The 24,419-nt window shown below is 36.4% G+C and overlaps 5 protein-coding genes and 1 non-coding gene across 10 annotated transcripts; 2 read left to right on the plus strand and 4 right to left on the minus strand.

Moving 5' to 3' along the window:
- Positions 1 to 487: 487 nt before the first annotated feature.
- On the minus strand, positions 488 to 3,221 carry LOC106153176 (uncharacterized). Its single transcript, XM_013527008.2, has one exon. It carries the CDS (start codon positions 2,353 to 2,355, stop codon positions 1,066 to 1,068), a length of 1,290 nt encoding a protein of 429 aa, XP_013382462.1. The 5' UTR covers positions 2,356 to 3,221; the 3' UTR covers positions 488 to 1,065.
- A 1,499-nt stretch (positions 3,222 to 4,720) lies between these two features.
- On the minus strand, positions 4,721 to 8,689 carry LOC106153103 (uncharacterized). 3 transcript variants are annotated; one of them, XM_013526907.2, is made up of 2 exons: positions 8,392 to 8,689; positions 4,721 to 6,755 (listed from the first exon to the last, which is right to left on the minus strand). In XM_013526907.2, the coding sequence occupies exon 2, from the start codon at positions 6,699 to 6,701 to the stop codon at positions 5,742 to 5,744; it is 960 nt and encodes a 319-aa protein (XP_013382361.2). In that variant the 5' UTR covers positions 6,702 to 6,755; positions 8,392 to 8,689; the 3' UTR covers positions 4,721 to 5,741. The 3 variants fall into 3 exon arrangements, with proteins under 3 accessions (XP_013382361.2, XP_013382378.2, XP_013382370.2); XM_013526924.2 differs by lacking the exon at positions 8,392 to 8,689 and adding an exon at positions 7,899 to 8,128; XM_013526916.2 differs by lacking the exon at positions 8,392 to 8,689 and adding an exon at positions 7,582 to 7,826.
- Positions 8,690 to 10,250: 1,561 nt separating this feature from the next.
- On the plus strand, positions 10,251 to 10,353 carry Trnaf-gaa (transfer RNA phenylalanine (anticodon GAA)). Its single transcript has 2 exons — positions 10,251 to 10,287; positions 10,318 to 10,353. It is a non-coding gene; the product is annotated as a tRNA-Phe (tRNA).
- Positions 10,354 to 11,213: 860 nt separating this feature from the next.
- Positions 11,214 to 16,515, minus strand: LOC106153264 (putative RNA/DNA demethylase ALKBH6). Of its 2 annotated transcripts, none has more exons than XM_087004102.1 (6): positions 16,343 to 16,515; positions 15,582 to 15,711; positions 15,273 to 15,319; positions 14,979 to 15,083; positions 14,143 to 14,295; positions 11,214 to 13,187 (listed from the first exon to the last, which is right to left on the minus strand). In XM_087004102.1, the coding sequence occupies exons 1-6, from the start codon at positions 16,388 to 16,390 to the stop codon at positions 12,912 to 12,914; spliced, it is 759 nt and encodes a 252-aa protein (XP_086860228.1). In that variant the 5' UTR covers positions 16,391 to 16,515; the 3' UTR covers positions 11,214 to 12,911. The 2 variants fall into 2 exon arrangements, with proteins under 2 accessions (XP_086860228.1, XP_086860229.1); XM_087004103.1 differs by lacking the exon at positions 16,343 to 16,515 and adding an exon at positions 16,270 to 16,291.
- On the plus strand, positions 16,504 to 21,341 carry LOC106153258 (DNA-directed RNA polymerase III subunit RPC6). Of its 2 annotated transcripts, none has more exons than XM_013527118.2 (10): positions 16,504 to 16,672; positions 17,014 to 17,131; positions 17,349 to 17,416; positions 17,678 to 17,745; positions 17,921 to 18,033; positions 18,522 to 18,665; positions 18,946 to 19,053; positions 19,382 to 19,570; positions 19,999 to 20,112; positions 20,454 to 21,341. In XM_013527118.2, the coding sequence occupies exons 1-9, from the start codon at positions 16,608 to 16,610 to the stop codon at positions 20,074 to 20,076; spliced, it is 951 nt and encodes a 316-aa protein (XP_013382572.1). In that variant the 5' UTR covers positions 16,504 to 16,607; the 3' UTR covers positions 20,077 to 20,112; positions 20,454 to 21,341. The 2 variants fall into 2 exon arrangements, with proteins under 2 accessions (XP_013382572.1, XP_023930456.1); XM_024074688.2 differs by having other exon boundaries at positions 19,999 to 20,100; positions 20,466 to 21,341.
- Positions 21,227 to 24,315, minus strand: LOC106175343 (BTB/POZ domain-containing protein 17). Its single transcript, XM_013557286.2, has 4 exons — positions 24,183 to 24,315; positions 23,219 to 23,552; positions 22,876 to 22,977; positions 21,227 to 22,651 (listed from the first exon to the last, which is right to left on the minus strand). The coding sequence occupies exons 2-4, from the start codon at positions 23,447 to 23,449 to the stop codon at positions 21,566 to 21,568; spliced, it is 1,419 nt and encodes a 472-aa protein (XP_013412740.1). The 5' UTR covers positions 23,450 to 23,552; positions 24,183 to 24,315; the 3' UTR covers positions 21,227 to 21,565.
- Positions 24,316 to 24,419: the final 104 nt, after the last annotated feature.

A 24,419-nucleotide genomic window follows, 5' to 3' on the forward strand; every position in this document is an offset into this window, starting at 1 on the left:
ATAAAAAATAAATATGGATATCTAGCTTCAAGTTTGAAAAGAAAAATAGTGTCCCTGACTCCCCGTTTATGATGTTATTGCTTACACCACAAGATTAATTGTATTTTTGAATGGGCATTTTAAATGATCTTACGTATTTTTTTCTCGCATTTCCTCTCATTGTTAAAATTGATGGAACAACAAGATGATGCAAAATACAATCATAACATGGTTTCTTTTGAAAAATGTGCTTGATTGGTAAATATGAAGTTTAGTAAATCCTTGGCAAACTTGGTTATTTTTGAAGGAGAGCACTGGATAGTAGGATTTGCCACAACTGCATACGTGTACACGTTTTTATGTAATGTATATGAGCCGCACCATACCCAGGAGATGAAATACAATTCTTAAAAAAGTATTTGTATAACTTATTTTTTGTTTGCACTCGCACACAAAAATTATTTAAACAACGTTTTTATGACCGTCTACAATCATTCACGAGAAATCGTAAAGGCAACTCTGTTTATTGAAAGTAGTCAACTTGCGTGTACAAATTTCTAAAAGATGGGATACAATTCCCACCTCGTATTAAGTGAAATGAATAGAAACGAAAATCAACAACGTTTATGTGTGGAATTAATTAAATGAAATATTGATAGATGTTAGCCGTTATTATGAAATATGATCCAAGTTGATTGCTCAAGGAGAGAATACCAATCAAAAAAATTGTATGAACTGGTAGTCAGGCTGGCAGAAGTGAAAAATTCATATCCTTTTTAATTCAAAGCTCAACTTACATTTAGGACCAAGGGGGTAAATTGGTGGTCGCACTGTCGATATTTTCACTAAATACCCAATGTATGTCAACTTAAAAGTAATACATTCAACACATTGTATCCAATTTACTGTTTTCCAAATTGTTTTCCCCACCGAAATTCATCACCATGTCACCATTAGCAAGCCTCAGAGTAAGATCTTGCATGTCGATGTATTTTACTTTAGAGCTTTAATATACGTATTTTAGACATGTGAAGGTTATCAATAAAAATAGCGGTATTTTGATACAAAAAATCGTCCCAAATGCTTTTAAGCGTTTTGCACAGTTTGCAAAGTTTGTGAAGTGTAGCGTCTGTCGGGTACTTTCATAGGGGGAGGTCGCAGGCTGGGCTGACTCAACATGCGTGCAGTTTTCCCTAACGCTGCAAATGTCACGTTTTTCTTATTTTTGGTGGCCGCATCATCCGGTTTGTCCTCTGCTTGTGAACTAGCATTTTTTGTCACTGTGTTAGCAGCATTAAGTTTTCTTAGTTGTCTCTTTGTTAGTTTTGGCTGTATCTCTGATTTCTCAAGAACGGGTTGGAGTGGTTGCGCTGGTTTGCGGTAGGATCCAGAAGCCTGATCTGACAGGGTGGACATGTAGTCCGATAAATCGCGTGCAACTCCCACCCTTTGAAAACTGGACGACGTTGAACTATCACACTCAGTCGTATCAGAGTCTGGTAATGAGTTAAGGGATTTAGACATACCTTTTATAGAGGAAGACTGGTAATTGCGCCTTAATCGAGATGCCACCGAAATCCCATCTATTGTGTCTAAACTGTCGTTTTTTAATAGCCTGACTTTGTTGTTTGGGCTGGTAATTTGGATTTCTGGAAGTGAGATGCTCAGTTTCCGATGTTTTACATCAAAAAGAGAGTTGTTTTTACCCTGAATTTTAATCCAGTCGTCAGCTTTTTTTCTATCCTGCACTGCTCGCTTTTTCCGTTCTTGCAATCCTATGGCAGCCCATTGTTCTGCCGTCATGTTATTTTTTGTATCACATTTATAAGGAGACGCGCCCTGTTGAAACAGAAAGGTGGCAATTTCCCTGAAACCCAACTTCTTGGCGTGAAGATATGGCGTAAGACCGTTGTTGTCGGCTATGTCCAGACTGAGTCCGTATTTGTTAAAGGTCGTGGCCACTAATTTGACGCAGTCTTCGTGGCCATACATAGTACTGTAATGGAGCGCTGTCAGCCCATCTCTGTCACCGTGGTGCAGGTTGATCTCCCCTCTTGTATCTTGCAGTATGGCCTCTGCCGCTTTACAGCGTCCCAGAATACACGCCCAAGCCAGGGCGTCCCTGCCGGAGTAGTCACACTCCAAGGGATTGGCACCATGGTTCATCAAAAACTTAAACATCCGCTCACGTTTCTCGGCATTTTCAATAAGGAGGGACGCAATGAGAGGAGTTTTCCCATTTTCTCCGGCGTTTTTGATGTTAACATTTAAACCTTTCTCCACCAAGAGCCGTACTTGTTTAAAGCGTTCTCGAGATATCGCGTGAAATATGCCGCCCTGAAGCATACTAAGCAACGTTTCTCCCTCTTCCTTCATGCAGTTGGTTTTAATGGCATGGAGGGATTACTGTTAGCCTTTTTATCCAGGCATCTCCGACAAGAATGAAAACAGTGAATTTTTTTTTAGGTGTGTTACAAATACCGCTTGTTGTCGTCCGTGTTCTGGTGAACTATTATCCGACAGGATCACGTCGTCATTAATCTAATCGAAGGAGGGGCTGCACCTTACTAAAACGTTCAATATGTGCAATCGAACTAAATTGTTATTAAATGACAAAGTCTGTGTTAATGCGTGTAGAACGTGCCCTGGTTTCTAACGCTGTGGCCTACACACCCTTTGTCCGTCAGTGAGTCTTCTTGATATAATATTTGCCGCTTAGTCGGATGTGCCTTGAATATTAACATCAACAAGTGTGTGACTCCGTCAAGCTGATTACACAAATTATCTTTCAAATTCTCTTCAATCTGGGCGTGTAAAAAAATTCGATTGCTTCCATTTTGTTCCTACTCGTCCTGGATACCATCCACTGACTCTATTAGTTCAATCGATTTCCGTTTGGTTGTTCTGCCGCCTTGATCCCTTTATTGCTGTTTTCTCTGACTTTTTTTACACTGACAGTGTCCGTGGGGACTGTACCTGTATCACCCAGCTATCTCACTATTTGCTTAGTTTCGTAATACAGAACGTTCAATACGTATTTCAAAGGCGGCTTCCTTAGTTACCGTGGACCCCGGTCTGGTTCTATCTGTCTCGTGCTGACAGCACGGTATACGGGTTAAATTGCGCGAGATGCCTGTATTGAATGAAAAAAGACATCGGTCCATATGCTGTGTCAATATTAGCACTGAATTAATGCATTTAGTGTTAGACAACATTTGGCATGGCAAGTCAACAAAATGGCAGGTTCAATATGACGATGTTTGACAAAGTATGTTGACGTACGAGGGTGAACCCAATACACACGTGAGGCCCTTAAGGTCTAGAGGTGACCGCTGTATTTATAGTTTTACAGTCCATTTCCTCACAGGTAAATAAACAAAAGTATTTATCATCTCCAATAAGTAGTCCGTGAAAGGGAAGTCCTTTGCATTAAAATTATAAATATTGTTTAGGCGTTTATCATCAAGGTTTAATGTCCGTGAATAAGTCTAGAAACCCTGTTTATCGCCTTTCGAAATCTTTCGAATTATTCCCCTATTGAAATAGAACGAATGCTTAATATTTATTTGCACAGAGCAACTGAGCCAAAACTGCACTACATTTCATTAGAACATGTAAATGCCCCCGGTAATTTTCTATTGTGATAATTGTTGAACCTGCTAGTCATTTGAAAAACATCATTATCGCTTTTTTATGTATAGAATTTTGTTTTCTTTTCTTGTTATTTTTTACCACTCACAAAAGAAACTAACGACACAAACTCTGCGAGCGCGGTTTACCACCAACAGCCAGTGTACTTGCTGTGCAGTTGCATTCAAACCCATTTTTTACTGAGACAGGTTGAGTCATATAAAACGAAAACAAATGTCTTACGAGCTCTTTTAACGGCAACATTTTCTGGAGAAGAATAGAACACGTGATACGATCTAAGTGCATTGCGCTAATTTCACCTCGTACCTGAAGAGCCAGAAGAGCGGATTGTGATAATGTTAACGCTTGCGTAGAATGCATAATAAACCTCTCTGTGTCGCAATGAAGCCTACTTGAAAATGCCAGAGCGGCTTAACAGCTTCCAGATATTCATGCCTAACACGTACCGTTGGCAAAACAAAAATGGAGGAAAATAAACATGACTAGATGTTTAAAAAGTTTCATCAGTTTTGTGGATGATAGTAGTAGAAATACTCTTTAGTCACAAACTAATTACAAAATTGAATCACTCACGTAAAATTTTTTCAATGGACTGTTGGCCAGTTTCATCAGTCTCCCCAGTCCACCCCATTAAGTGAGAGATCATCGGACAGGTGCGGGAGAGACTCTACATAATTCTACAACGCTTTCATGACTAATTGATAAAAATCAGTTATTTTCTGATAAAGTAGTATAACTGCTTCTTCACGTGAAATTATTTATATACATAGGGTTAATATGTTCAAGCACTAAAATTGTTCTAAACACTTAAATAGTTATTTAGTGCCTATCTGATAATTACTAAAATCTGCTTTTTTGTAGCTCAAAACATGCTGATGAATTGCTTGCTTTAAAACAGATGAAGCATATCCAGTGACAATGTGGAGATGATGAAAAGTCGGTGCGAACATTGCGTTTGTATTTCTCTGTAGCATTTATTTTACCGTGCACATGAGTCACACCTACTGCAATCAATAGGCTACAGCACTGTTGTTTGCATTACTGACGTAATTTATATTTGAATACCTTATACTGAAAACAGAAAACAGAATATTTGTAAAAAAATTTATTAAAATGATTGAAATTATACTGGCTAAAGGGTGAGAGGTATGAATAAAGTACGCTATGACAAGGCAAACGATACCTACATGGATATAAAATATTGGATGCACAGGTGGGATAAAAAAACATTTGCCACTTGTAATATGTTTTTAAAAAGTGAGCACAATACTTATTCCAGTTACATTTGAAAAAATACATATGTATCACAATACTGTACAAAACTGAATATAAAACAATGGAGGATAAATTATACCTACTTGTCCAATTATTTGCAAAATAAATTTGACAAATAGGTTTTATGTATCCATATTATGCTGTACCACAATTATATACTCAAAAAAAGTACTGTCTACAAACACGTGATCAACACTTTTCACAATTGAACTCGTGAGCAATCGAAACGAACACATGATATTTATACTACATACAAGAAAGAAAAGAGAGAATCCAAAAGCTCGTATATTAAATTGGGACAGTAAATAACGTAGGAGGCAGTGACCACAATGGCTGGAAGGAATGACCGGAATCACAGTTATCTCTCTCTTATTTAATGGACCCAGTTTACATCAGTTACAACAAGCTGACAACAGGTAATGTAAATGCCGCTCGTGTGAGCACGTGCACTTGTGCAGGAAGGTCTACTGTCAAGACAAGTTGTGTTGAGCGAGTCAGCAGACTAGAGAATCATGAAGTCTACTTTTTGTCGGTGGGGACAACAACGAGTACACAAACACATACTTTGTAATAAACTTCAACGTCTGTACGAAAACGGGTACATCAGACTGACTCTGACACAAAAGCTTGACGTTTCTATATGTGCCATTTACCATACAATGAAATGTCCTCTGAGGATCTTTGGGAGTTATTTTCACGTCTTCACAAATAAATACTTTCGCAGCGTTTTCTTTCTGCTGTTCATGAATGTTGTCGTATTTTGTCATTGTAACAGAACCAATTTCAAGTCAGATTTTGTAAGTCAATGCTCAGTAATTCTGTTTTTGTATCACTATTTAGAAAACTATGCCGCGTTCACGCATGTATTCCTGAATCTTATTCGCCAGTTTTGGTTTGGCTTCTTTGGGCTGCCTGGGTGGGACGTGTAAAGCGGGCATCTTGCTCACCACAGCGGACACTTCCACCGGGGAGGCCATATTGTACGGCTCAGACAGCACATCTTTCACCAGCGCCGTGTACCTCGGGTCTCTCACAGGAGAACGAGAACGAACTTTTGACAGATACGCCCGCTTATCATGTAAATCAGACACTGACTTTATCAACAACTTTGGTTTGTGACCTTCCTCCTCCTCTGATATTGTTTCTTGAACAGTTGTCTGTCCTATAGCTTGCTTGGAGTGAACACAAGGCAGTGAGTCAGATGAAGCTTTCTTTAAGAGCCGCGGTTCTGTTTGGAAGACAGGGGTCCTGAGTCTAGGCATGGATAACTGGGACGCCGCTCTTTTATTTCGTTCCTCCTCCTGCTGTCTCTCTAACTCTACGATCTCCTTGGGGCGGTCCCGGGCTTTGGTGGGATCAAACCGGTCTAGCATGGCATGGCGCGCGTGATTCACGCCTTCATCGCTGGTGCCCAGCTGCACGGGCCAGCTTTTGCGCCGTGACGAGGAGTCAACCTCAATATTTTTCAGTAAATCTTGAAGTATTCGACTCTTCTTTTTTTGTTTGTCGAGAAATTGCTTCATGTCATAAACGCTCTGCGTCATGTATTTATATCGTTCCTTGGATAAATCCATTATTTTTGATTTAAGCATCCTTTCTTCCGTGACATTGTCTGAAAGCTGTCCGCTGTGGCGTGAGAATCCAGGCGCCGTCCCATCGGACGCCCAGTCCTGGATCTCACGCACGGCGTTCCCTTTACGCAGGAACTTAGAGGTAAGGGGTTTCCCGGGCATGTCTGGTTGTGGAGAACGACCCTCGGCAGGGGCGCTTTGGGGCTTGTCCGGATTAGAAAGCATCTTCTCGGTCACTTCTCAACGGGAGAGTGTTGGAAAATCGAGTAGCCATACCATCTGAAAACATACAAAAAATGAAATCCAACTTAGAACTAACACATAGGACTACAGTAGAGTGAATGAAACATAGCCTATATCTACTTATGTCTAAGGAATCGATTGAAACTGCAAGATATAATTTTCAATTCATTGCGATTAAGTACGGCAAGGAAATGGAAATACTCCGGAGGCATGTTTACAAAGAACTTTTTTAACATAGCAGTACGCGAGTACTTCATCGGAGCAGTCCATGATGGCATGCACACTGACAGTTAGGATTGCCAATCAGACATGTTGTGCGTGTTATTCAACACGTTCTTTCACGTAAACTTAACGATGAAAAAATCTGCCCAGGATAACCTTTATTTTTAATATCAGAATATCAGAGCCGATGTAATAACTTGGCAGTTACTTCTTTTATAAATCTTATTTTATCAATGTCATCTTTAATCTGCTTATCAGGTATTCTTACATAAACTGAACAATATGGCGTTTTATATTCAAATGGCCTTTTACGTGGATGTAAGGCAGGCGTGTAAAGGGGTATTAAAATGTTATTGTCGATATGCGTTTTACGCTTGTATTTCATCACTACTGATTGCCATGCCTACCGACCACCCCTTGAACGCCATAAAACCCTCGAGGGCATATGAGGTTAAAAGTGTTGACAAAATGAAATTTAAAGGAAAGTGCTTACGCTTAAATTGAACTGGTACTTACTTTTGGTGCAACACACGCACACACAAACGCATTCGCGCCCTAATGATGATCAAAGCTGAATTAATTAAGAAATAAGAAAGAATAGGCTGAATTTGCTATTGATGATTACCGTAGTATACCGTACCATAGTATACACGATAGTTCCGCATGCCTTATGATATCGACTAGTTGCATTCCCATGAGAGAGAACTCCGTGCGTTGTTGCTACAGACATCGCAGGACAAAGGCACTATCCATGACAACTCGACATTGGCACTTCCCTTGGGAAGTGACAGCCTAGAGTGGGGAATGTCTTTGCTGTTGATATGATCACAGTTATATCCGTAAAATGTGAAGTTATGGAAAAAAATTTAATATCCTGCTCGTGTTTTTGTTTCCAACTTTAGAACGTTTACCATCACCACGGGCATCAGTCAACGTATCTAAGTATGTACAACTCACTTAATATAATAACGATATTGCATGTCTTCCCATGCTTTTCCACTCTTGTCGTCTCTTTTTCAATCCCCTGCGTCGAGCAGCATCCGATACTGTTCCTATTCTTTGTTAAAGTTCATCCCGCGGAGGATCTCGTGTTTCTTTTTTTTTTAATCTACAGACTGCCATAACGTTACCGCATACCTACCCATGCTCGATTAGGCAGTTTTTCAGCAGGAACTAATCACGGAGTACAAAGACAAGCTTTTGTACATTGCCCTTCAATGTCCTGACGCTTAATTAAAAAAAGCTCGTGACTTTTCAAAAAATAAAAATTGCAAGGCGGTGTCCTTGCCTTCTCCTGCGTTTAAAACACCAGGCAGAGAAAAGCACAGGCCAGTGAAAGTGATGTTTGGCGCGGTGTCCTTAATAGACTTGTGGGATTTCATAAAGCAGTAAACAACTCGAACAGATGACTTATTCCTGGGAAAAATAACCCACAAACCGAGCAACTTACCCGCAAGTCATTCCGACAGGACGTGACAAGTTGGTGGCTACATCGTCCAGTGTACAGAAGCTCTGCGATTTAGTTCTTTTACGTTGTGTAGAATAGGGTGGCCGTAGGTCCGATAAGTTTCTTATGTCAGCTCTTGTTGTATCTGACCCAACAACCTGACAACATAAACGAGTCCATGCTAACGTCTCTAAACAACGGACCGCGATGTTTTCTTTAAATTTCAATCAAGTATACGGCCTTTGAGGGCGCATCTCACCCCTTTTTGTATATTCATCCAACCCCTAACCCCGCACAAACGATATAAACATGACGCACAATAAAAGTAACGCGATCACAGTTACATCTTTTGAATAGGCTTTGTGTTATATCGCATTTCCCATTGGGTCAAAAATGAATCAATCCAGCATAAAGACAAGTGCGGTCACAACAGTCGCGTTCAAGGATGAAATATGTTCCTTCCCGCATGTAATGGCTCATATGTTGAGTAAACATGATTCAGAAAGAAATTGAATTATTTTTGTGACTAAAATTTCACAAAAGATTTAACTCCAAATATTCAATAATCCTCTCTTTTATCGACTACTTTCAAACTTGGCATGATTTTCGTTTCAGGTGAATGCAGGCCAACTCCGTATTAATATAGATTGCCATAAATATCATATAATGATAGGAAATTTAGCCATATTTAAAGTGTAAACAAAGCTTACCAAATACCGTAGTAATTAGATAGGAATAAATTAATCAATAAATTGACAAAATGTTCAATATGGTCCCCTTTTAGTCAATTTCTTCGAGGTCCATGGAACTTATTTCTATTTGTTTTGAAGTCATAAATTGCTTTAGTTTTCCCTATAAATGTTAGTGATAAATTGTTGGCGTATTTACGATAACTATTTTGGATAATTTTTTCTTTAAACATGTAGACATAGAAATAGAGCGTATAGAGCCTCTACATGTACGGGTGATCTTGTTTTTTAAATTGGCTTTTCTTTTTTCCTTTTCTTTTTTTTTTTTTTTTTTTTTTTTTTTTTGTTTTTTATTATTATCAATTTCAGATTTTTTTTTGTACTTTCCAGTAATATCGATATCATGCTAATTTATCATCTTTGAGTATGAGATCTAGAAACAATTCGATTTTATCTATAGATAGATTATTAAATTGAGAATGAAAAATGCCAAAAGGAAGGCAGTATACAAGCACATTCGGGTACAGCAAGCTTGAATAAATGTTGAACAGAATGAAAGTAAAGAAGTAAAGAATTTTGATTAGGCCCCTATTTAACTGTAAGATAGGGCTATTAAAAACGTGGTTTCCTGAGAGATCTCTTTTGTCGACATCTCCTGAATCATAAAAACGGAGCCTTCTAGTTCCAAGGAAAAATAATTCAGGGAACGTTAATTAATATAGACATCGACTTTAGATGGACCACGTTAGCCTTCTCCACACAATAGCCTCGTTTTCGAAATGCAATCGGGGAACCCCCGTGCGAAGACGAGGTAAAATTATTATATCGTTTATTCCCACAACTAACCAATTGGCAATGTACAAGTACACTATTTGCGAGTTTTATTTTACGAGACCTTATATATGAGCTAAGTAATGGTGCGAGAGTAACACCCATATGGTAACCTGCAGTGTCGCTAACAGACCGTCACTAGGGTAAAGTGGTCGGCATGTATACACTATATACACACTATATATACACCATATATACGTTTCGTAATGATTACTTCTGTAATTAATTCAAAATATTGTCTCTTAAGTCGTGAAAAACCCTTCACAAAAACGTGAAGCAGTGTAGAAATCTTCATTCTTAGTGTTTGGTCCACATCTTAAGTTAACCGCAAATTCTTTAACTGCCGCGATAGCTCAGTTGGGAGAGCGTCAGACTGAAGCCGGCTTGTGTAGCACAAGATTGTACAGAGATCTGAAGGTCGCTGGTTCAATCCCGGCTCGCGGCATTGTATTTTTCTATTTTTATCCGATGAAAGTTCACTTTACTTTCTTTCTTCAAGCATGTTGATGTTCTTTTTAAATAGTTTACTGCATAAAATGATATTCAATATCTGCCTATATGAAAAGCATATTGGTAAGATAGGAAAAATTGCCCTTAGTAGATTTCACCTCATTTTCATTGAATTGGAGTGGAATTTCTATGAAAACTGTTCTTGCCTATTATTACCACCATCCCTGGAAAAGTTAAGTTGGAATCTGTTGCATTCTAAAAATTAATCAAGTTAAGCTTTTGAATGTAATTTCTAAATGGTATGAATCGAAGCTAGTGATCAAATTTTAATTTGTAGTGTTTCGTGAAAAGCCATATAATCTTTCAGGCCTTTCTTATGGAAGGGTTTTCAAGATGGGACGAGGACAGAATTGCCGAAGCCATGTCTGGGGACAAAGGTGGTTTTCTTTCATATAATGGTATTTAGGACTTCTCCATGATTTTCCATTATATATTTATCCTCTATCACATATAAAATTAATTTACTTTTACAAAATAATAAAAAATGGGCAGAAACACAAGTAGGACATTCAGGGCTCGACATTAGCGCCTGTCCGCCTGTCCGGGACAGGTAAAAAATCAGTTCGGACAGGTGAAGTTGCAGGGTTGGCTGTCCGACGGACAGGTCATGTTTTATAAGAAATTTGGATCAAAAATCTTTAAAAAATCATTTTTTGTTGCATACTAACGTCTTTTTGTCTCTTCCTAGACCGTACTGAAAAGAATGACCTACTTTTGGCACAAAACACATGCAGTCGCAAAACGAAGTCTGAGTAAACTTACCGCCAAATTATGAAAGTGAACACCCTCCAGAACTTCATCAGACAAAATTTATTCACATATCAGGTTCACTACTGAACATTTATTTAGTTAAAAATCTACGTGCTCTAGTAATAAAGACACTTCCAAAAACAGACACTACACAAGTACTGTGCTGGAGCCAGATTGGACTGGATGAACTGGCTATATCTAGTTTGTTGTCAAGGCAACATACTGCCTGTCAATCAAACTCGTCGTATGCTATCTACTCACTATAGAAAGTGAAATCTTTGGGACAGAAGATCTTGTTGAAATGTTGTTTATTTGCCAAAATATAACCTGAAATTTTGTATGATGCTTTCTTTAATGACTCTAGCATCACCTCTGTTATTTACTGTATAAAATTTAGTGCTGGAATATGATAAATTAACATTGCTCTCATATACCAGTGTGATATTGATGTAAGGAAGAAATTAGTAATAACAAATATGAGAATTTAAAAAAAAAAGAAGGGGAACTTTTTTATGCTGATTTTAATAAGTTCATATATTTTTTAAAAATCAAACACGTGATAACCCCTTAAGAAGTTAAATTGTTAACATAAATATAAGTTAAGTATTATAAAATGAATATTCTTTAATTTTCATTGAACTTTATTCAAATATTATAAAATTTGAATATTTTAATAAAATTAATTTAACAGTACCCCCTCCCCACTTCCCGCTCAGTTTTTTTTTTTTTTTTTTTTTAGCTTTGGTTTAACTTCATGTGAATCTGTAATCAAATTGCAGACTTACACTTAGTAGACCCTGTACCCCAAATCCTAGGAGAAGCCCTGATGTTAAATATCAGACTTATATGCAAGATTAAGACTCCGTTCACATGGAAAGTCTATTTTCTAAAAATCTATTTTCTATTCGCGGTATCTTGTAATCACGGTCCCTGTGCCCTGTATATCCCGAGAATTAATTACAGCTTTGGAAGTAACTGGCTCGCGCCGCCAGTAATTACGCCGCGGGATATTCAGGGCACAGGGACCGTGATTACAAAATACCGCGAATAGAAAATAGATTTTTAGAAAATAGACTTGTCATGTGAACGGGGCCTAAATCTTCAGGAGTTCACAAGTATGAAAAAACAACTTTTTATCTGAACATAAATTCACTTTAAGGTGCATTTTCGGGGCTCATATGATTGAATGTTTTGGTAATATATATATTAATTTAAATGTATGACTTCACATATTTATTGACAAAGTTCAAAGGTATGAATAGAAAAAAATATTGGTTTTGTGTCCGAAGGACAGGTGCTCATAAAAGTTAGTGTCTAGCCCTGGACATAGATAATTGTTAAGTTCTGAACAGTTTTCATTAGCTACATGTTTGAAATAGACCAATTGAGTTTCTTTTGTCAACAGCTATAGAAAATTCACTGATATTTATCAGCCATTATTTCGTCTGCTGACTGTCAGACTTCATCAGGGAAATGAGGGCTGTGGTAGGTATTCTGACCCGTCACCTCTCAAGTGTGCTGTCTAGTCAGTGTGCTGTCAAGCACATTAAGATGTATGAAAATGGAATGCACTATACAAGGTAATTGTTTCTAGGAATTTAAGGATTTTAGAAATCTACATAATGCTTGCAAATACCATTACAAACAACCCCCTATGAAAAAGCATGATAATTTACAGGACAGTCATGTACGGTTATAAGTTTTTAAAAGCTCTTTTATACATCCATATTGAGCCACTGTGCATCATCTTCCAAGTTTGATTTTGGTTTTAAGCACCTTGGGAACAAATCTAATAGTCAATGAAATCCTTGTATTCCTATCCTTCTCTTCTCCCTGAACAGCACTAGTGAGATGTAAGTTTGCCATTTTTTCATTAATTTGGTCCTTTTTTACATCTGCTATCCCATGCAGGTAATTTTCATACATGTCATTCATTGTGAGAACCAAGCTCCTAGGTTCCAATAACACAGATCCAATATATCTTTCCTCCAGAGAAATTTCCCTGTTGCCATCTTCTTTCTGAAGCATTAAAGATTCAATAAATGTTATTTTACTGCAACATTAAAATTTCAATAAACTTTAGAAAAAACAATAATTTCATTATTGCAACAGTCAGTGGTTTGGGCAAATATATTGGTATACGATCCTTTGGCCCGACTACTGGGCCTGCTAAGCCTTTTAATTTCTTTGAATATTCCCAAGTCCCTAACAAGCATGCAACCTAAGATGTTGCTCTTAGAATCTAAATTTCTTTTTTTCCTAGTACACAAGATCATTATATCATGAAAAAATATGATAATACTGTTTTTTGAACTCAACCTACCTTTGTATCAAATAAAGCTCCCTAATAAATTTGAAGTAAAATAAAATATACAAATTGGCACCAATAGGGAGCCTGTAGCAAAAATGCATGCAAATAATTGAATAACTTTTGTAAAAATTCTCATGTTGATTTTCCAACTCACCCCACTATTTAACCAAACAGAGCAACTCTATAAATCTGAGGTAAAACCAAGACACGGTTTGGCAGTCAGAAGGAGAACAACAGAAAACTTGCAAAGTCCAGGCCTACCCAACTCCAGATGGGACGTTTTTCAAGGTTTGTATCAGTATGTGCTTCAAAGTATCAGACGTGGCAGAATTCCAGGCAAGAGGGTGCTGCACCTGATACTCTGAACTGCACTTCGAACCGCATACTGATACACACCTTGAAAACCGGTAGCATGATCCAATCTACAGTGAATTCTAGATTCCGTACCGTGTCTGGTAGTTGGGTAGGCCTGAAGTCTGCATATAATTAAATTTCAATTACAGTACCTTGATCAACTATCTCTATGGGGGCTCTCACATATATGCTTAATTAAGAGCTCGACTTTTCATTATCATGCAAGAAAACAATGACAATGACTCCTTGTTAAAATTATTGCAGACTGAAAATTAACCAAGCAATATCTAAAAAGTTCCATGAACACACCTTTTCCACTTGGTGGCCCTCAGCCATTGTGTCCCCTGTTGAACTAATGTTATCAGCATCACTGCTGATGCTGTGATAAAAATCCAACACAGAGTGACTACCCAGAGTAATGTTGGAGACAACTGGGTAATACAATGGACCATCTGTATGAGGCTAGGATAAAAAAAAGCTACATCAATAACATAAAGTGCATTCAGACATAAACCTGGACTGTCCTATGTGTACAAGGCATCACCAAATGATCAAACTATGTTTTAAGCGTGTAATATGTGCCAATGAGCAATAGAGTATTTATGAGTTCTTAATTTGACAGAGTAATGGTCAGTTAGTGTTAAAAATTGTTGAGGACCCATAGATTTGATACCTTTCACACTTTTAAGGATATTTTATTTAGCAGAGCACATTTGTACACCAGGATGCCTAGAGAGAGCTTCCACTGAACACAAACTACTAAATAATGGGCTAATTAAATTGTTCATCAAATGAAATCTGTCAGACTGAAAACATTCCAGGCTTCTCTGTTTATCTCATCACACTAATGATTCTTTCTTTGTCATAATGGTTACTTTACTCATAGTTAAGTATATCATTCAATATTACAGTGGAATATCACAATTACATCAATTACCAATAATACACCGCACTTTGTAGATGCAGCATTTCAATTGAAGAGATACAATGCAAAACATCATTTATAACAACTCTTACAACATTTGCTACCTATTGACCTAATGTCTTATTGGATTGGTCAGTCTAACAATTTGTTAGTATTACTGTAACAGAATTTATTTAAAAATCAAAGCAAAGAATAATATTTTTTATTGGCTAATCCTTACCATTATCCCTTGACCTGGTAGATATTCATTCACCAAAACATGATTCGGAGTTTTATCTTGAAATACTCCTAATAAAGCTATCTTATCACAATAGGTTCCCAGCCACTGAAATAACATGATATCTGTGTTAAGTTTCACAGAGAAAAAAGATACATCAGTTCAAACTTGGCTCAATAAATTTCATTAGCATCATAAAGGTGGTGGCACAACGGGATAATACCGTATATTTTACAGACATTGTTCAAATAATTAATATAATTATGACTTCTAGAAATATTCAAAACAACATTTTACCTGTGGCATCTTCTCTGCTATCATCCCTTTTGGATGGGGTAATCCTCCTGGAGGGAATAACAAATAATAAAATATTCTGATATATGAATACACAATTCAAAAAAGCTAAATTTACAGTTACTGTAATACTTTATACATACTTAGGTATAATTAAGCATCATGTCATTATTAAAAGCTAAGTTTCATTTCATTTTTTATGACTATGGCAATTTTCAAAAAAAATAAATAAATAAAATAAAAAAAAATAAAATAAAATAAAAAAATAACAATAAAAATAATAATCAAGATTTATTTCACCATAATAGTTACCCCAATTTTGCAATCTTCTATTTAACAACTGAGTCCATTTTGGTTTTGGAGCATCATACACAGATTTCCATAGTGCTTTTTCTTCTTCTTCTGTGATGAATTCTGGGATGTAATAAATAGTTGGCGGGAGCTGCAGAAAGAAAACAAATGCAAAACTGCCAGCTAAATCCACAAACATTTCAAATCTAAATAAGGGTAAGATAGCTTGTTTACAAAAATATCTCATCGCACCCTTCTTCAAGACAAAAGGCATATTATATTATTAAATAAAAATGCCATTGTCCTATCATTTTAATCAAAATAGTACCACAAATCAGGGGCGGATCCAGAGATATTTTCTGACAGTCCGACAGAAAAAATTGGATGCCCATCAATGTAAACTTCAAAATTCTGACCATCTTCTGGAAGACCCAGAAGACGACTTCCTTCCACCCCTGTAAATAACCATCTATTAGCACGTCCTTTTATGAGTAAAAAAATCAGGCAATTTTGGAAAGCATTTTCAGGACAAGTGCCCAAGGTTCTTATGTCCCTAGACTATATCAGCTATGCATGAAGGAAAAAGTCATTAAAATGCCTTGGAATGAAAACATCCTCATACTGATAATAATTATCACAATATTTGTGACACCTTTATGAAGGTGACGGTTTTTGGACAGAAATAAATCTTTTAATTCAAAATACACACTATCTCATCACACGAGCTTTTCCGGAGAACTCAAATTAAACATTTCCGCCCAAGCCGTTTGAATAAACTGCACCTTTTCTAGGATGAACGTATTTAGGTCAATCACGTCGTCCGCTGCCATATACCCTCCCTAGTACTAGCAGTCACAGCAGCAGTAATGGCCATTGAACCATTGAAACGGAAACATAGACCAAATTTCTCCGCACATTCCAACGAAGATGCATCTGATTGGATAATTTTGTAAACACATGGAAGCAGACAAATGAAAGCAGGATTACCCCTGGATGAACGCGATTTGCACTGAAGAAAAAGGCAATAATAAGCACTAATAAGCAAAAATGGCAGAGTCAGCAAATGCGCCGGTGAAGCAAGAGCCTGTAGACGCGGTAAATCTAGAGAGCAGGTAAATATACTGAGACCTTTCTAGATGGACTAGTAGTACTGTAACGTCATTGCTGTTGTTTAAAATATCAGTCATTTGCAATCAATCAATGTGAAATTGGTTTGGTTGGAGTAGCGATTTGACAATGATTTGGTGTTGTAGTAAGCTGAAGGACAAGCTTCTGTGAAAGTTTATGGGAAAATTATAAAGCCCTTGATTTGCAGTTTTAAAATATCAAAATATGTGTTTTTAAAGAATATTGTTAATACTTCGCCGCGGTGTTTTGTTTTGCATTTCTACTTTTTCTCTGACTGATGATTACACTGATGTACATTTATATCAAACTGATATCTATTTGACAGGATCCTGGAATTATGTATGGAGTTTCCCAAAGGGCTTACTGATGCAATCATTCAGAACTCAATGCCACAGTTTGATGCACAACAAAGAGTAACGGCCATAAACAGACTGCTTTCCACTGTAAGTTTCCTTAAGACCAATTTATAAACTCAGAAGGGTACCTTAGTTATATAAGATTAACTCATCATTGGACTGATAATTTCTGGAAAATTTGTTCTATTTCCATTTTTACAGATAACCTACTGTACGTGTAGGACTCTTCTTCAGTATTATGATCAATGTAGCTGCAAATATATTATTTCAAAATACATTTTGATTGGTCTTCCATTTTATTCAGGGCCAGGTAGACCTACTGAAAAGCTCTACAGGCTTGGTTTATAAGCTAAAGGATTCAGCTGCAGTAAGGTATGGAATATAAAGAATATACAATGTACTAAACAATTATTTTTCAGGGCAGTGGAACTCAGCAAGTGATTTATTATAAGTAATGTGATTTATTCACAAGAGTACCAAAGAGAAACTAAACATGTATATAATGTAGCTTTTTCAGTGTCAGAGAGATACATGGGTTTCTTATTTTAAAGCATATTTTACTTCAATATATGTGCCGTGAATATATATATATATATAATTTATATTAACCAAGCAGTTTGTATTTACTTTCAGCAAAGTAAAAGGATCAGATCATCAGGAGCGATTGGTATACCAAATTATTGAAGCAGCTGAAAACAAAGGTAAATATGAAAAAGTATTACATAGTATTTTTTATATGTCATGAATGATGCAACATTTCAACACTTCTCACATTAAAAATGTCTTGGCTACACTATCAGTTAAAATAAGTTTTTGTCTGCTTAGATACTCATTTAAAAATAATATACAAATGAAATTATTTGTCATATGTTTTAGGCATTTGGATTAGAGATATACGTTTCAAAAGTAACTTGCTACTCACCCAAGTCAACAAGATACTGAAGAATCTTGAAAGCAAGAAGCTCATCAAAGCTGTAAAATCTGTAGCAGTGAGTGAACTTTGTGCTCTACACATTACACATTCTGATCTATACAAAGTTACCTTTGTACTTATTTAAGTTGAAAACTAAATGTACCTCATAGATTTGTTTGAAAATATGTTGCAGAATTGTTTACAATAACTTTCTTAAATGCTTTGCAAGGCAAATAAAAAAGAATGAACAAATAAGGGATTTTCATAAATACACATGAAAATACCAATCTTGAATTGCATAATAAGTACTGTATGTTTAAAACTGCTTTTGGCATTGCATGGTCTTTTAAATCAGTGTTTGTGTTGTCAAAATTGTACTATTCTTTAAAATAAGGATATTTTTAGGTGACCAGATGATTTTGAATACCATGTTGCAGCATTCTGCATTTTGCCTTTCATCTTTTATCTTATAAAAACCTTTCTGTCAGTACATAATGGATATATTGTCACATATGCACACAAGGCATTATTTGTTTTTATGTATTCCTTTTTTTTCTATATTAGGCATCTAAAAAGAAAGTGTACATGTTGTACAATTTAGAGCCAGATAGAACAGTCACGGGGGGTGCCTGGTACAGTGATCAAGATTTTGAGTCGGAATTTGTAGAAGTTTTAAACCAACAGTGCTTTAAGTTCTTGGAGCAAAAGGTGTGTCAAGTTTCTGCTTTGCAGCTTAGTGCTATTAGTAAATTTCTGAAAATGATTTGAAATAAATTTGCTTACAAAGTAAAGAAATTTTGATCTACTGTCATTCGTTTTAATTAGTTTTATGCTATCTTTTTAAAGTAATGATACCTGAATTAAAATTCACATTTGCAACTTTTCACAATCTGATAATGAAAGTTGTGCTGTCAGACTGTATAGGCAATAAGTTACCACTGTAGCTCTTAGACAAAACATCCTTCACATTGATTTTCTATTTCTTTAGGCTGCTTTAGCAAGAGATTCTAAGGCAGATCCCATGGCACAGAAAAATGCTGCCTACACATCATCTAGTGATGTGTGGAAGTATATATCAGAGCTAGGAATAAGTAAGGTCAGAAAATTTTGAAATAATGCAAATTAGGATACCCAAGAGATATGATAATTAATCAGTATTTTGAACGTCACTTTCATGCATTCCAAACATTTTTCTTTATTATTTGATTTAGATCCTTGTAATTAAACAAACCAGGCTTCAGTGGAACTTACTTTTCAGAATTTTCTGATAAGGACTTAAAGGGATTTTAAACAAAACATTCTTCGGAGAATATGATTAATCAGTTTTTATCACATTTTTAAGTGAAAAGAAATCTATAACAATTTCTCAGTTAATCATGCTATGAGACAAATCAGTTTTTTTGTGAAACGTTTTTGTATTATAGGTACAACTCTCTATAGCTGATATAGAAACCATTTTAGACACCTTGATATACGATGGCAAGGTAGAGAGAACAGTTGTGGCCGCAGCAGCAGGTGGAGACGCTGATGCAGGTCAATTAAAGTTATACAGGGCCATCAGTCCTCTGATCCAACCCACAGGACTGATGAAGACGCCTTGTGGAGTTTGCCCTGTAAGTAACACACTTCCAGTTTGTTCAACTTGGCATGGAAATTACTTCAAGCTTACAAATCACAAATTATCAAGTTTTCTCAAGGTCAAACTTGGATTTTTTTTCAATCATTCGCAATAATGTTTAAAAGATTTTAACAGGAAAGAGTGCAGGGTCTTTAGCCGCTCACAAAGTTTGTCATGGAGAAGTTGTTTTTTAATTAATCACACCACACTTGGCAAATAGGTCTATCAGAGCACTTGCGTTAACAGAAGTAAACTAGTTGGCAAGTGCCATTAGTTTTTATTATATTGCATAATTTCCAAGCCTCACTATTTTTAAAGTCAGCATTTTTTTTTTCAAAATTAGTTGACAACAACACCTTTTTATCAATAATATTAAAGTAACTATTCAATCATGCCTTTAAAACGGTTCTCATCACATTGTAGGTTATAAAAGACTGTTATGAAGGAGGAGCTGTATCACCATCAACATGCATATATATGAAGGAATGGCTGGATTATTAAAACTTCATATTTAAACTTCATCAGTCTTCATCAGAGTTAAAGGGATAATAACTCTTCGTTTCGGTCAAAAAATGAATTTTCCTGGAGCAAACAACAATTTTCCCATACTTACCAATGGTTAATGAATCCATTTTTACATTCAAAGTTAGTCCCTGTTTTTTTTCTAAAAAGTTTGGTTTTTTGTTAAAATCTCTTAAGAGATTTTAACAGAGTATAGCCATCAATGGAGGTCACGTGGTCTAAAGACAAGCTCAGATATCAGAATAATATCTAAAACTGCCGTTTTTGTGATATAACAGAATATAATATATTTCTATGAGTTATTCACAATGTTTTTATTGTGAAATATAGATCTCATACGAAGAGTTATTATCCCTTTAAATCTAGAATTCTACACATCATCTGCAATCAAGTGGTGACACTGCACATTGAGAGGTTGCCAAAATCAACTTTCTACAAAGATAACACAATGACCAAACCTGTTAAGAAATAAAAAGGAAATGCAGGTCGTTTTAGTTTCTTGAATGTTTGTACTTTGTTCATTTAAGAGTTAAGCACTTTTGAAACTACAGCATGGCAATGTTTTCCTGATGAAACAAGTCACTTTTTTTCCAAAGCTACTGTGACTAGCATAAATGGGCCATAAAAGATTCTAACATCAATGTGCATATGAGTTCTCTATATGACTTTCTTTGTAATGTGATTTTGTAAAGCCTAGGTCCCAACTACGTTTTGGACGCACGGTTTTTAGGTTCCTTGCGTCCGGCTAGGACGTAGCTAGATCGCACGTAGCAGCTGTTGATCATGTCGAAAAGTTTCTACGTGCTGTTTGCGTCCTCCAAAAGTCGCACGATGGACGTGCTCCTCACGCACGAACTCCCACGTTTTCCCCATTTTTTGGCCGTAGACCACACGTAGCAGCCCGTACGTTCGGTTGGGACCTAGGCTTTACTTGATTCCTTCCCTGCGATCTAGCTACATGTACGTCCTAGACGGACGCAAGGAACCTAAAAACCGTGCGTCCAAAACGTAGTTGGGACCTAGGTTTAAGAGATTCAGCTGACTCAGTCATTATGTGGATTCCAAGACCAACTGAAAACTGCATGGGTATGCAGGTAATAAATAACCTTCAGTAGGATAACTTCGTTAAAACATTTCACAATGGACAAAAGTAGTTTAATTTATTCATGAAGCAACTTTTCATCATTTCATTATACATATTGGAGTATTTACAATTTTTATTTAAATAAATGATATCAGAATCATCTTTGTTTATTGATTAATGCTCAGTTTAGTTGCACTGTTAACAAACAAATAATGCAGCTGCAATGGATGAAAACCAAAGCCTGAGAGATTTTGGTATTTAACATCTTGGTTGGAATCATTTATTGCTTCCCTCTGATCTTTTTGTCAATAATTTCCGTGACTTGTAATTTGAAATTTCATTTCCAACTTTATTGTCCTGAATATTGCACTGACCTCTGCCTAATCACATAACCGGTTGCAAAGTAACCTGAAATACTAGAGATCCGTCCATTAAATAAGGGGAATTGCCAGATTCTAAATCAAACACAGATATCTGTTTATCAATTTCAGTATCTACAGTGTATCTGTTCTTAGAGAAATTCTTCTTTCCGGTAACTGTGCACAGAATCTGAGTATTGTTAACAACTGAGACCATGAACTCCACAGGTCTGGGCTGATCAAGTAACAAGTTGGAGTACAGAAGACAGCGAAAGTCATCACTTGTTTGAGAGAATCCTTTTGGATAGACTCTCAACTCCCAATCCCAGGTCTGTGTCGGAAATGACGAACTTCTAGTGGAAAACTTCAAACTGTGCTCAGAAAATTTTGGGCAAGATCCATAATTTTGTAGTTTTAGCCTCTTATCCCAACGCAGAGAGGTGTAATTTCGAAGTAAATAGTTGGAATTGGTGAACAGCTTGATATCTGCTCTTTTGCTGATAGAAAGAGCATGGTATCTGTATGCCTCAATGAACTTTTCTTGAAACAGTTCACCATAAGTTTCTGCTATTACATGTTTTTCAATAGAGTACAACTGGTCAGGGGTCATCATTGGGAATCTAACATACTGTAAAATCTCCTTCAGATAGTTCTCTCTTCTTTCTAACTTTTGAGGACTTTTCACCCAGGCGAGAACTGCTTGCCACACCTCATACTCATCCGTAACACAGAGATCTGAGCTTTTCAGAATTTCAATTAATTGGTTTTTGTCCAATTCCTCCCATTCACGTTGCCATTCCCCGGACAACATGATTTCACTCATCTCCTCTGACAAAGCCAAAATACAAGCAGACACCAGCTGCTTGTGGTCACATTTTGTAGCATACTGAAACCAGGTATGGAAAACTTGTTTCAGTTGCAACTTGGGGATTATGCTGCTGCATGCAAAACTTACGCACACATTTTTCAGATCTGCGACATTGTACTTGTCTGCTAAGACCAAGACGGGTAAACAGCTGTCCTTGCTGAGGATAATCTGGCAACCATAAAGGAATTTCAGGAATCTTGCAAAATATTCGATACAGGGCCCTTCTTCTACCAGTTCAACACACTGAAAATATTTTAAATGCACTGCTAAAAGTAAATTTCAATTCATTAAAATTACCCCATCACCATAACAAATTAACAATCCTATCATCTTAGAAGTTTTATTCTCATTTATTCTCAAGCAAAAGAAAGTCCCATTATTGGTGGTTAAGTGTGAGAATTTGATCATTGATTTTTTATATGAGAACCTGGTACTTTGATTATTTTTTGTTTTATCAATTATCATACCTCTGAATTTGCTTCACTCCAACCTGAGCTAAACATCCTCTCAAAGACATCACTGGTTTTGATCAGTATCAGTTTGTGGGCATAAAAGGTTTGCTCTCCGACCTAAATTAAAAACAAAAAATATCTAAATGAGTCTTTATTTATTTGTTGTAATAACTATTTACGTATTAGGAAGTATAAGTCAACAAAATTTGATTAGACCAATACTATAACCCTAAGAATGCACAGCTCTACTGTTAATCATCCTGTCTTTACAAAGGTAAACCCCCCCAAAACAAAAAGAACTCATAAAAAAATCAGAGTTGGCAAACACACACATCTACAGTGTATTTACCAAACTTACTTTCAAAATGACATCGCTCAAGATTTCACTGTTGAAAAACCTAGTTTGGTCAGCCAACGCCTTGCGTTCATTTCCATAACAGTATGTTCCTTCTGGACTCAAGGTGTAGGACGAACAGGAAGAGGTGCTAAGTTCTGGAAATGACGAGGTGTCCATTGCTGAAAATTCCCCAGCAGTGGGGTCCAGGGTAGAATCTACAAGTTGTAGATCTGATGGTGGGAGGCCCGCCATGGCTAACTAATGGGCTAACTTGTGAGGGTCAGTTGCAGGTGGACTCCTCTCTTAAAACTAATTATCTGCACTGAAGTACATGGACTTGTTAGACGCAGCCCATCTGAAAAGGAACATATCATCTAATAATAAATCATATATTATATACGATATATATTCGTATTCTAGCACAACAGTGACCATGTCTAAATTGTGTGGTTTAAAATCCTATTGGACAGCAACACATTATTGGACACTTATTATTAATTTCACATTGTTTTCCAAATGCAAACTTTACTTGCTGAGATCAAGTGAACATTGTATATATGATATTTTTTTCTGTCACAAAACACAATATTGTTTTTCAAATTTGATACATGGATAGTTATGGAAACGTAAATTGAGTGACATGAACACGTGCTGTATTGTTTTCACATAATTCTAAAATGATTTGGGGATGTCATGACATACTACGTAGATTTGTCACCAGGAATACATATACCTGATATATTTACCCATCCAAAGACTAGTTCTACAAGTCAAGACAGAAATTTACGCCAGGTACATACTGTACGCCCAAATCCAATACAGAGAGATAGAGAGGTGCATTTTAAATGCTGAAGTGTCAAAAAATAAAATTCAATTTTTTTAAACATATGTGTATAGAACAACGTATGTTCAGGGTCAAAGTTTGCTAACAATCTGCTGACTCTTTTAGAGCAGCAAAGACTAACGTCCGTAGTCACTCTCTTACCTTGCGATGTTAATCAGATTCAGATTCAGCTGCAAATACAATAATCTATCCCAATGTTAATGTTTTTCTTTTAGCGGAAGTAAACAGAGATTATAAAACACGCGTAAAAAATCACACTCTAATAGGTTTTAACTACCTTCTTTACTATCTTATGTCGCTAAAACATAAAATTTTCTGTGTATGAGTATCATTTATTGTGTGTTTTTGTTGGGGTAAAATTTAATCGCTATTGTTTGA

Source organism: Lingula anatina, chromosome 2 (genome assembly GCF_051362555.1).
Source record: "Lingula anatina isolate TDL-2025a chromosome 2, LinAna3.0, whole genome shotgun sequence".
NCBI classification, from domain to species: domain Eukaryota; kingdom Metazoa; phylum Brachiopoda; class Lingulata; order Lingulida; family Lingulidae; genus Lingula; species Lingula anatina.